General features: G+C 55.2%; 4 protein-coding genes across 4 annotated transcripts; 1 reads left to right on the top strand and 3 right to left on the bottom strand.

Moving 5' to 3' along the window:
* Positions 1-238: 238 nt before the first annotated feature.
* Positions 239-1,689, bottom strand: J4E92_010148 (uncharacterized protein; the record flags this gene model as incomplete). The annotated part of the gene is made up of 4 exons (XM_051501489.1): positions 239-486; positions 567-1,450; positions 1,504-1,540; positions 1,593-1,689. The coding sequence occupies 4 exons, from the start codon at positions 1,687-1,689 to the stop codon at positions 239-241; spliced, it is 1,266 nt and encodes a 421-aa protein (XP_051348274.1).
* A 697-nt stretch (positions 1,690-2,386) lies between these two features.
* On the bottom strand, positions 2,387-3,547 carry J4E92_010147 (uncharacterized protein; the record flags this gene model as incomplete). Its single annotated transcript, XM_051501488.1, has 1 exon — positions 2,387-3,547. One exon carries the CDS (start codon positions 3,545-3,547, stop codon positions 2,387-2,389), a length of 1,161 nt encoding a protein of 386 aa, XP_051348273.1.
* A 3,991-nt stretch (positions 3,548-7,538) lies between these two features.
* On the bottom strand, positions 7,539-8,790 carry RPN8 (proteasome regulatory particle subunit; the record flags this gene model as incomplete). The annotated part of the gene is made up of 3 exons (XM_051501487.1): positions 7,539-8,165; positions 8,253-8,524; positions 8,607-8,790. The coding sequence occupies 3 exons, from the start codon at positions 8,788-8,790 to the stop codon at positions 7,539-7,541; spliced, it is 1,083 nt and encodes a 360-aa protein (XP_051348272.1).
* Positions 8,791-11,104: 2,314 nt separating this feature from the next.
* J4E92_010145 (uncharacterized protein) lies at positions 11,105-11,800 on the top strand (the record flags this gene model as incomplete). The annotated part of the gene is made up of 1 exon (XM_051501486.1): positions 11,105-11,800. One exon carries the CDS (start codon positions 11,105-11,107, stop codon positions 11,798-11,800), a length of 696 nt encoding a protein of 231 aa, XP_051348271.1.
* Positions 11,801-12,599: the final 799 nt, after the last annotated feature.

Raw genomic sequence — 12,599 nt, 5'->3', positions numbered from 1 at the left:
ACCGTGAACACGCCTAGAGTCCATTGAAGAGCAGGGTATCGAACATGATGAAATTGAATAATGCCAATAAACACGACTATACTCTAGCCCTTACGCTCTCAAAACACCCAAACGCCCAAAATCGCCCAATCGAAAGCTTACGATATACGTACAGTACGATACCAGCCCAAACAGCAAGTAAAACACACCCAGCTCACGCCGAGCCTCAAGTGCCGCTGAACCCATATGCATCTCGCATCTACGCACCACCAGCCCGTCCCGTCGTAGTAGCACTACTAGGCTGATCATTATTCCAAGTCAAATACGTATGATCCCCCAACTTGCGCGGCTTGATCAGATGCGTAGCCAAGAACACCGCTCCGAGCAAGATGCAAATACCGCCGACAACGAGGTATGCGATGCCGAGGAAGGGGTTTTTGCCGCCCATGACGGTGCGCGTGGAGATGAGGATGGATTTTGTGCCGCTGTATTTGTCGACGGGGTAGCCTGGGGGAGGTTAGTGGGATTTGTAGGTGGGATGAGAAGGGAAGAGGGACGGGAAGGGAAGAGAGATGGAGAGAACATACGGTCATAGATCTTGAGACGGTAGGTACCAGCAGTCAAAACATCCTTGTCGTTGCGCTGGTACAATTTACTGAAGGTAGGCAGACCCGCGGTCCTCATCCACACCTGGAATTGCTCCCAGGTATGTAGGTTCGGCAGCTTGTCGCCGTAACGCCCATTCTCGTATTGTTCCTGCCAGTTCGGCGGTGGAACAACATCCTCAGGCTTGTACTTTGTCTCGCCGTAGAGATCACCTTCGTGGCTCCACGAAGTTCCCTCCACAGTCATGGTGTAGTTCTGGCCACCGGCATTTGTTCCACCCGCGGGGTTGGCGAGCGTCAACTGGCTGAATGTGTCGTTGAACATGGAGTTGGCGATGAGACCGCAGGGGTAGTACGGTTTGCCTGTCTCAGAGTCTACGTCCAGCGGCGAGCAGTCGCCCGAGCTGAGGTCGCTCGCACTGCGGGCATCGCCCTTGAGTTGTTGGATATCGACGGATTTGACGTAGCGGCGGTGGTTCTGGTAGAAGTTCGTGAGGCGGTAGTAGAACAGAATCGGCGGCTTGATATCTTCCGGGATGTTGAAGCTGAGGATGCACACGTTTGTCTCTTGCACAACGCCGGATTCGAAAGTGTAGTCTTCGCGGCCCCAACCCCACATCGCCTGGGGGTCTTCCTTGGATCTGAAGGTCGCGGACACTCTGCCGCCGGGAATTGGGTCGAGCGGGTTTTCGGCATTGGGGTCGAAGTTTACGGGGACTTGGGGCGCGGTGCTGTTGCAGTTTGTGTAGTCGATTGAGATCTCCTGGACCTGCGCGCTAGCATAGAGAAGCAACCCGCCGATGGGGGCGAAGATAACTCCGACGATGAAGAAGAGAGGCAGAACGGTCTTCGGCGTTAAGATGGGCCTGATGCGCGGTTAGTCGTGGGTATTGCCTTCTGCCGCCATAATTCCACCTACTGCCATGCCTTCAAGCGCTGCTGCCTGAATGCAGTATCTAGTATCCCATCAGCACTGTCCTCCCTCGCGCATGTCCATATCAGGCTTACTCGGCGGCCTCCTGCTCTTGGTCTTCTTCGGCTCGTCGCGGCTGGGGTCCTGGCTGCTGATGGAGTCGGTATGCTCGACCTGCTGTGTGCGCGACATGATGGGCGGTTCCGCGCGACTCGGCGGAGTCGATTGGTGGAGTGAAAGGTAGTCGTCGCGGGCGGGAGGAGTCGTGGGAACGCGCGGGTTTGAGGTCGGCCAAGCCGTCGTCCCAAATTAGTGACAGAGCAGCCGCGCCACGCCTGCACGCCTGTGGAGCTTACGCATCCCCGCCCGAGACCCTGAGCCTTTCACGGACGTATCACGGACTCGTCATTGCAGCAGCATCGCAGTACGCCATCAATTCATCAACGCATAAGTGATCATGTAAAGGCATTGCGGAGAACATTCATTTTATGTGAGATAGTGCATTCTGGTCTAGTACTAAATATGATAGAAAGCCTGCATTTGCGGCGACAATGTCCATCCGGGACTACAACATTCGTTGGTGGGAGCTGAGGGGTATCGCATGCCGTTAGATAAAGAAAAGGAAAGTCGAGAAGCCCAAAAACGCCATGAGGGAGGACAGTATCCACTCCCGAACACCTGTTCATGCCAACAGTAGTATCCATGAAAACCCATCGAAACGCCGTTCGTAATATCATGCGGAGGAGGACATCCATCACTCCATGTAAATCATACCAATCTTATCCAAAGAAAACGAGCCCAGTCGGGTGGGCCGCGGGATGCAAAGTGCAACTTGATGCATCGTAACCAAGAAGAGTAAAAAGAATGAGTAAGGCTATGCGATGCGGGCTCAGAGGTACTGGCGGAAGTAGTCGGGGTTGAACCAGCCTACACGGTCATATGACTGCCAGAGTTTGCTAGCCTTGTTGACGTCAATCTTGCACGCCTGCTGGGCATCTGTCTTGCGGAACTCTTTGCCAATCTTGAGAGCCTCGATGCGGGCCTGGAAGATGCGTCGCTTGCTGGTGAGGTAGGTGGCGCAGTTGAGGCGGAGTGTGCCAGCGAGGTTCAACTCAGCCTCGTGCAGCAGCTCGCGATCGGGATCGTCGGCGAGCGAGAGCGCTTGCCCTTTCCACTCAGCCTTGAGCGCCTTGGTATTGCCCTTGGGCAGTGTGTCGAGGGGTGGGGCGTAGTCGGGAATGGCAGTGTAGTCAGAGTCGTCGCGGTTGGTGACTGGCCGTGCCGGCTTGGGAGAGGCTGACTTGGTGGTGGGGGAGGTGTCGAATGAGTCGTGGATCTGAGTAAGAGGCGTGCGCTTAGCCTTGGGTGCGGCACGAGGGGCGCGAGCAGGCAGCCGTGCAACAGCGACCTTGGGTTGGCGGAGTTTTGAAGATGGCGCCGGGGCGAGCTTCTTCAAGGCTGGCCGCTTCTGCACACGGCCACTGCGGACCTCGTCGATTTGCTTGTCGAAGGCGCGTTCTTGAGCCCACCATGCCTTGGGGTTGTTGCAGGCCTCTCTGAAGACGATGGATCGGACTTTGGCAACCAATTCGTAGTCAGCGCGGCTCGGCTTGCTCTGCAGTTGTGCATAGTCTTTGGTCTTCATGTGCGCGGTGATGACATCTTGCGAGGCTGACTCGGGTGACTCGTCGGGGAACAGCGGCATGTGAGCAATTGGCGCCGCTGCATCAGCCGAGACGAACAGCTGGGGATCGCGTGTGCACTGCTCCTCTGAGCTCTCCATGTTCTCCTTCTGTGCCTGTGTGTCGTATGGGGAGATTGGCGGGGAGGCGTAGGCGATGCGGTGGGCGGCTGCTGCCTGGATCGCCATGAAGTCGGTCTTCACAGCAGATTGTGAGGGTGCTGAATTGAAGGAGGAGAAGGGTGATTGAGAGTAGGCAGGCGGAATTGACGTGCCAAACGACTCTGATCGCTTCATTTCAGGGGGCGAGAGGAGGGAGGAAACGGTGAGCCGATTGCTCGGGGGCGTCTTATAGTGCAAGTTTGCCATTGCGGTGTGGTGCGGTGCGAAAGTTTGTCCTTTGGTTAAAGCGCAACGTCGGGGCGGTAGCGATATATGAATGTGTCCAGGCAGCCACTGGAGCGTGGTGCGTTGGTAATGCGATCAATGGTAGAGTATGAGTGGAGGGTAGGAGCCTTGGTTGAGCGAACGGCTTCGCCACAGTTATGCTGTCAGGTGTGCCCGGGCGCAAACGTGACCGTGGAAGCCGGCAGAATGGTCCGACCGACTGCTTATACCAGTTATGCGAGCGGGCAATTAGTCAGGCAGTCGTGACAATTGAAAAAGCAGTGCGGAGTTAGGACGATTGAATTGCGTGGTAGGTTAGTCGTCCCGAAACAGACGGGGTGAGCGGGCTGGTTATAAGAAGCACCACCCAGGCGCGTCGGGGGTTTCAGTAGGCTACAGGATGGACAAGGCCAGTGTGACTGTCCTTTGAGACACTGCGGCCCATGTGCTAGCGAACCAGACAAAGAGGGTGTGCGGTTGGCGCGTGCCAGCAGGCTCTCATCCTCCCAGGCCAGGCATCATCCATAAGAGGAGCGCCAGTTGCGCGCGGCCGGCAGCTGACGAATGCGGGCGGCCAAGAAGTGAATAGAAGGAAGACGAAGGGGGCTCCAATGAGAGCGGCCAATTGCGCAGCGACGCGTGAGGCGGAGCTGGGAGCGCGCAATGCTCTCTGACTGTCTGAGAGATTGAGTCACTGCACAGGCGATTACCTGTCGCTCCGTCCCAGCAAACCGGGCTAGTCCATCGGGGCCGAATGAACCGTCCCCATCGCATCGTCACATCATCACTGCGCTCCAGGGCTACATACACGTTGCCTGCCCTCATTGCGCCCTGGATGCAGCGACTGAGGCCTGGTAGTATGTCATTGGCACCCGATTGCAGTCAATTCCCAGTTCTCCCAGCCAGCGTGTCACCGCAGCGCCCAATGGCGACGGTAGCGTTCCTAATCCCCATTCCCTCTCCAGATCGCTTCCGGTGGACAGTGTCCGAGTCACCGCTTCCGTCATCGTTCCTCGTACTACGCTATTGTGCAGTCTGACCGCCGTCGATAATGCAGAGATGACTATCCCACATGCTCCACATTCCAGCAATTGACCATCATCGACGCACCAATCGACTATGCTTGACCCTGCGCTTGACCTGCGCTTGACCTGCCAGAGCCCAATTCACTTCAACTGCCTTTCGCGGCCAGTGGCGGCCGAATTGAGTGCTCATTTGCATGGATCTAACCCCCCCTCCGTCAGCGGCGGCTACCGAAGACAGGCTGCTCACCGAGTTCTGTGGAATGGCGGTTCCCGTTCATGGTCTTGTGACATGGACACCATCAAGCGGCTGTAGTCAACGCCACTGGCGTGGAGCTGCAAAGGACCAGCGCCGACTAGAAGGTTCACTCAGGGCAGCTCATGTCTCGCAGCGGGTAACATGCGATGTGTGCGTCGTTAGCCCACTGCGGTACGTTCCCGCCATGTTATCGATTACCACTCGTCCTTGCATGTGAAAGTGAGCCCCGTGCTCAGCTGGTCAAATAACTAGGTCATCTACACCATGACGCCTGTCCACCTGAACACCTCCCACGCTCTCCGCACACCGTCGCTCACGGGGCAATGAGGCTTCACACCATCTTCTGTTTGGTCGAGGTCATCCTTCGGAAACCCGGGGTGTCTTATCGTCGTTATCGTGCTGTGGGGGAGGGGTATGCCAGAAACCCCTCAACCCTCATCTCTCGACGGCGCTGTTACCGCCAGGCCTGCCATCTGACCTCAGCCGCCTGATACCGTCTCTTGCCTTGAATGCCAGCCATGTCAATCTCCCAGGATATCGCTTCCGCTGTACCCCTCACCATTTGCGCCGACGAGCGCGGCCCAGACCGATGCCGAGTAGGTTCCGCGGACAAAGCAATGTGATCCTGACTCAATAGACTTTGAACTTCTCGATCATGGCGCGGTTTGCACAACTCAATCAATAGTCTCTCGAATCGCGACACCAGACACCACAGACTGTCGCAGTCCGTCTAGAAGCCTGGCCGCGCCTTCTGCGGGTAGATCTGCGCATCAAGGTGCCAGCCCGAATCTGGTCAGCCGATAGGACAATGCGAGCAGATGACTTGCTGCCCCGTCTTGCGAGTTCCCACTACGCCCAGCACCATGGGGGACCCTGCATCTGTAATGCTGGTAAACCTGCCACCCATTCAACGACAACAATGGCGAGCTGCAGGACCTTGTTTCATGGCTTTGGCCAAAAGTGAAGGCTGCGCCGTCCTTTGATTACCACGTTGCGAAATGGCGTCATGGGTGCTTGCTGCCAGGTCCGCCCTGCATCAAAACAAATGCGAGGCTGCCGGAAATAGACTGTCTCGCCGACTGTCAGCTGCAGGCACATTAGACTTGGAGTTGAATTGACCAACAATCTCGCAGTTGGCGTAAGCAGGGCTGAGGGCAAGTAGAGCAGTAATGACGCAAACTGTATTTGCTTCACCGCTTCGACACGTGCGCATGAGATCGAGATTATCGCATTCAATTGCTAGGAGTAGTCAGATCAAGTTACATGTTATGGCATTGACGGTTTCACGTGCCCTCGTGGACCTCGCCCCGCGCTTTCCCGCGCTCCCGTCGCGACTGCCTCAGCCTTGACTCAATCCACCAATCCACCAATCCATCAAATTCCCCACATACGTCATCTTCAATTCCACCCAACACCATGCACTCATACCATTGCGCGTCACAATGGCATCGCCAATATCGCCATTGCCTTCTAGCCGTCACTTCGTAACGCAATTACTCGATTCGCTGGCCGCTCCGCCGTCAATTGACCAAGCTACTGCCAACACCAATGCCAATGCCAACACCAACCCGCTCAACAATGTATCAGACGCGACGAGGAAACAGCTGCTTTCGCTGCAGGTACTCTTTCCGAATGAGTTTGTGCCAGCACTGGACCTCCTCGATCGACGACTCGTGACGCGGTTTCGGATATGCGATGGAGAGGAATTTGCTGCGCGGGCGACTGGTGCGGAGCAAAGAGATGCAACAATAGCGCAAGATGTACAGATGGAAGACACAGAGGCAACATCGCCATCACATCACGAAGGCACGCAGACCGAGAAACCAGACACCCATGCCCAGGCTGGACACACCAACAACTCTACAGCTCCAGACAAACCATCAAATCAAACCACCACAACCACAGCATCAGAACCCTCCAACCCCAACACAATACACTACGTCCGCTCCGCCCAACACCGCCCCTCCCGCTTCTCCACCTCCTACGACACGCTAGCAACATACCAAGTACGCCTTCTGGGCTGGAATTGCTCTTGTCCTGCTTTTGCATTCGCTGCTTTTCCTGCTGGTTGTACGTTCACACCTATTCTTGTCGACAAGGCAATATATGCAGCGCAGCGAGATGAGGACAGAGGGAAGGAGGAGGGTATGAAGTGGATCTTCGGTGGTATAAGTCTAGGAGATGATATGCCGCCGGTGTGTAAACACCTACTCGCATGCGTGCTAGCGGAGAGGTGTAAAGGATTGTTTGGGGGGTTTGTGGAGGAGAGGGATGTTTGTGTTGAGGAGGCGGCGGGGTGGGCTGCTGGGTGGGGGGATTGAAGTCGTTGCTGCTGCAGCAGCTTTTACTGTGCCAATGTTCTGGGGTCGTGGTACATGTAGATGTTTATCGCGGGGAAGAGAAAGGGCTGGGGATGCTGCTACGATACCCAATGCCGCTAAAGCACGGCTTAGACAGTAGAAACCAAGCAAAGACAATAGCATGGCACGACAATGGTCTCAGACGACTTGATGTCATGTTCTTTCATCATATCACATCTATCAGCCATTATGCCATAACATGTCTTTTCACATGCCCAGGTCGCTTAGCCCCAAGACCATTTCCGACCCTACTTTCTTCTCATCGGCTCCGAGATAGTATAATACACAGGTCTTTGCCCTGCATCCCTCTCAAACGCTTCTCAGCTCCGCGCTTATTTCTTCTTCGTCTCCTCCTTACCCTTCTCTTTACCCTTCTCCCCCTCCTTGACCTCGCCATTCTTCTCTCCTTCTTTCTTCTCCTTGTCGCCCTCTTTACCCTCATCCTTCTTCGCCTCCTTGTCCTCTGCTTGCTGCTTGTTTTGTATCTTGTTCTCGATCAAGTCGTGGAAGGCGGTGATAGCACGGATCAAACTAGACAGGTAGATGGCCATGAGCTGGTCGTTTGTCTTGACGCTCATAGCACGGGCCAACTCGCCGTTGTCAACCGCGCCTGCCTGGCCCGCAGCAGATCCAACGCCGTTTGTTGCGCCACCGACGGGTGCGGCCTTGGGTGTGGAGAGGTTGGGCAGCAGGTTGAAGACGTCTTGCAGGTTGCCGAGGATGGCGTGGTTGACGGGCAGGTCTTCGTCGAGCACTTTTTGCAGGTATTGGCCTATGTCTCGTAACCGTAGGTGCAGGCCCTGGAGCGATTGCAGTTGTGAGGTTATGCGTGTGGAAAGGGTGCCGACGGCGACGTCGCGGATATCGCGGAGGAGGTGCTCGACTCCGATTTCCTCGGCCTCTTCGGCTTCGATTATTGAGGGGGTGTGGACGAAGGTCTTGGAGGTGGTTGTGCCGTCCTGGGTGAGTTAGCAATGAGTCCATAGAATGAGAGACTGGCGAGCGTTTTGTTGGTGTCGCCGCCACCGAGCCTGCTATGCACTTACATCCTTGATCTCCTCCACCGCAAAGTAAGCGTCTGTGGGTACGCCCACCTCCTTTGGCTGTACATCAATAATGACGAGTAGCGGGTTCGGTGTGTACCGCTTGAACAGCTCGTTGACCTCCAGATCCGACGCCCTCAGCTTAGGCCCTGTGTGATACCAGCCGATGAGCTTCTCGCGCGCGTTGACCTTCTTGAACATGTCGTTCATCGACTCGACGTAGTTGTGGTCTAGGAACCATACTGACGGGTCCTTCTCGTCTTCCTCGAATGGCACTGCAGGTCTGTCAGCTGGCGGAACGTCGCTTGTCCTGTTCACCGTCCAGGCGGCAAACGAGACCATGGAGGGGCTACACACCCGCGAAGCTGTTGGATACCCGCACGTTCTTGCCGTCGTTCTGTCCGAGGAGCACACCGACTACTCTCCTCTTGGTGCCCTTTGCTTGGCGGCCGTAGTGGTCGGCTGCGGAGAGGAGGACGAGCGGCGCGACGGAGACGTTGCGGGTCACGAGCGACAGCGTCTCAGCTGTGGTGGCGGGCATCTTGGGGATGTGGACTCAGTATCGCCGGAGATGGTATTGGGGGGTTGGCAGCGATACGGGTGGGGATTGTGGGGGAGGGCGGTGATGGTGGTTGTTGTTGATGCGGCTCTGCGGTGTCCATCGAAGCTTTCGGAACTGGACATGGTGAGGGTGGGTCAGAGCTCGCGCGCTAGTACCTCCAGCAGTGCGTCAGTGAGCGACATGGGAATTGCGATAGTTCAGCACAACTAAATACGGTAGATAAATACGTCAATTAAAATCAACGGACTATAACAATGGCAAATGTCTGGTATCTGAAGAAAGGATAATATACAAAAAGCCGAAGGCGAAGACGCGGAACCACCCAAGATCAGCCCAGCGATCAGATCATGCAGCGAAGGTCAAACATTATCGCATTAGTCCAGGAAGTGCGTGACGAAGAAACAATCATAGCGTAGCGGTGGGGAAGTAGTACTGATCCCAGAGGAACTCGTAGTCTTCGATGACACCGCCGACCATATCGAGAAGAGGCTTGCCCTTCAGCGACCCGGTGATGCTGTGTATCCAGGCCCTGTTCACTGTTAGTCATGGATCAATGGACGGCGATGTGGCGAAACTTACTTGGTGATGTTCTCGTAGAAAGCGCCGCGCATGGCCCACCATCCCAGGGACCAGCCCCGCTTGCGCAGCTCTTCCTTCTCCAGTCCGGTCAGCCCGCGAAGGCCTCCCGCGAGTCGCTCTTGGAAGTCCTTCTTGGCCAGTTGGCGTGCGCCGTACTCCATGCTGACACCGATCAACCACGGCCTCCAGCTCTTCCTGTCGCCACTGAAATGTTGCATGGCCAGGGCGTAGACGACCGGACGGAGAATGTACAGTGCTTCGGCCAGTTCACCCTTTCCGCTGACGCGGTGGAGCAGCGCCTTGGGTGGCTTAATGTCGTCCGCAGTCAGGACCTTGGAGAGGAGGTAGCTTGAGATATCCGAAGAGTCCGGTAGGCTGGGCATGGAGAGGCCGGTCCTAGGCATTGCCCAGTTCTCTGCCTCGACTGAGCGCTCACTTGGCGGTGTGTCCATGCCATCGGCTGATGCCGACGACTCTTCCAGCGAGCTTGGGTCGATCTCTCGTTGTGGAAGCGGCGGCGACAGAAGTGGTCTCGAGTTGGTCAATCGAAGCAGCAGCAACCGGCACACTGCCTTGACAATCTCCAGCAACACGACCACGCGCCACCGCACCTTCTCGCCCTTCCGCTTCGCTGCCATCTCCCATAGCAGTTCTGTGTACTGGATCATCTGGAGCACTAGCGCAATGCGCTTGTATGTGGGCGAGTTCTGCGTCCAGAACTTGGTGTATCGATGATGCGGGGTGAGGGGCTGCCGCCGCGTTCCGGGCATTTGTGCCATGGCTTTTGAGAGGAGAGAGTCATGATATAGGGAGAGTACTTGGACGCCGCTGTGTACTGGGTTATGTTAGTCGGGACGAATGCGCGATAGCCGGACGCGACCTACTGGATTCGGATGCGACTTCTGATTCCCGGAAGCGACCTGTTCGTGATTAGCAAGATGCGCAAATACAGATACTGAGCTGACTAACCAGGTATAATGTATGTCAGTGACCGCAGTGCTGATTCAATCTGGGTGACGGCGCTACTGTTCTTGGTGATGAAGTCGGAGTACATGCCCAGCCACTGCGACGGCATGGACAGCACCTCGCCCGTTTTCTGCGTCGCCTGCCTGTACATGTCTGCAGTCGCCCCAGCTGACGCGCCGAGATGATGCGATTGCGCGACGTGGATGTGGTCGTGTCCGAGTGCACGTGTGTGTAGATAGGAGCGATGGGCGAGGGTGAGATCATGGCTCCATTATCGCGTGCGCTACCGACCGGCCAAGTACCGAGGCTGCTGCGGCTCAGCTACCCCGGATGTTCGTCTCCACCTGTACTGACATGAGTGAACTCCTATTTGTTCCTTTTCGTTCAAAGCCAATTTTAGAGAGACGGTTGCATCTCTTGTGGGATGTCATGTTCACTGATGCCGTTCAGAGTGTCTGGGGAGTATGGAAGGGGCGACGGCTGGTCTCAGGGACAAAAGTCGCCAATCATGTGACTCCGCGTGGGCAGAAAAACGCGTTACACGTCTCTTAGCCCTTTCAAAGTACACAGACGTCGTTTCTTCAAGCATCACAGAGCCCTGTTGCGTTACGTCGTGTCCAGATCGAATTTTTTGACTTGCTCGTCACTTCCTAATCTACGTGTGCGAACACTGGAGAGGATTTCTATCAGAGAGCAATATCAGTGCTTAAACCACATCGATCCTACTACCCACCGCATAACTCATACCATGGCGCCTCAACCCACAAACCCCATCCCAGTGCCTCAAGTCCCAATACACGAAGAGTACAAACCCCTCTTCGCTTCCATCAACGCCTTCGTCCACAACTACATGTCAAAATATGACAACTCGCACGACTACAACCACATTCTCCGCGTCGTCTCAAACGCAAACCGCATTCTTCAAGCCGAGCTCGTTCGCGACCCCTCCGTCAGCTACGACACCACAGCCCTCTTCCTAGCCGCCCTTCTACACGACGTAGGCGACCATAAATACGTCAGACCAGGCCAAAAAGCCGAGAGGCAAATTTTGGATATCTTGAAGGACCATGGTTCAAACTACGAACTGGCTGTAGTGGTAGACAATATCGTGAATCACGTCTCTTATTCGCACGAGATACGCGAGCCCATTATTACCGCGGGTGTCTTAGCAGCGTATCCTGAACTCGCAATTGTACAGGATGCAGATCGTCTTGATGCTATCGGTGCTGTGGGTATAGGGCGTTGCTTTTCGTATGGGGCGGCTAAGATGCCAGGGGAGCCTATGGATAGGGCGATTGAGCATTTTGAGGAGAAGTTGTTCAAATTAGAGGGGATGATGAAGACGGAGACGGGGAAGCAGATGGCGAGGAAGACGACTGCAGTGCTGAGGGAGTTTGCGAAACAGTGGGAAGAGGAAACGAAGTTGAGTTTTGAGGTTTTGTAAGGGGGAGTGGTGATGTGAATGAAGGATTGAGGATAATCAATGACGAGAGTCGGTTTTGCCCATGTCCTATGAAGAATAGAGTCTGTCTTTGACTCGTACTGGGGTCTCATATTGGTTCAGGTTGGTCATTGAGAAGGAATATGGTACACGGTAGGATTGCGATAGCTTTGATGTCGTTCTCAGGCACGCTTAGTGCGTCAAGAAGGTGCATCAGTAACGCAATATCCTTCAACCTACCGCGCTCGAACTTGACCGGTGTTCTCGCGATGACGTTCGGGTGAATACCTCGATGATCAGATATCTGGTAACACGGGTCAGTAATACCACACAATACATGGCAAAGGAATGAAATCACATTGGTAAGCCGTAGGACATTCGAGAAAAAGAACCCCACTAGAACGATGCTATGGGGTTGATGACAATGATGCAACGTAACCCCAACTTCAACACCTCGGTCGACTCATTCCAAGAAGCTCAATCAGAGCCTCGTCAATACCCTCGGGTACCGCGGCCCTTGGCAGTACGGGTACGGAGCCGGCCGCCCTAAGATCAACAACGTTGTTCCCCAACCTGTTCAGCCCTGAGATCTCGGTTATCTGTAGCGCAGACGACAGCCGACGAGCAAAAGAAACATCAACCATCACTTTCGCGAGTCATGACATCACGCCGTTTAGAGGTGTGCTGCCCAGGTAGAATGGATAGCTATCGTAAACTCGGGGTATACTCCGACAGAGTTTCATGGTACATCTGCTTGACTCATTCTTCCCATGCAATGTCTCTCAACCACAGGACACGGAAA

This window comes from Alternaria infectoria (genome assembly GCF_024043175.1).
Source record: "Alternaria infectoria strain BMP 0036 chromosome Unknown scaffold_32, whole genome shotgun sequence".
NCBI lineage: Eukaryota > Fungi > Ascomycota > Dothideomycetes > Pleosporales > Pleosporaceae > Alternaria > Alternaria infectoria.
This window is presented reverse-complemented; position numbering and strand designations above follow the sequence as displayed.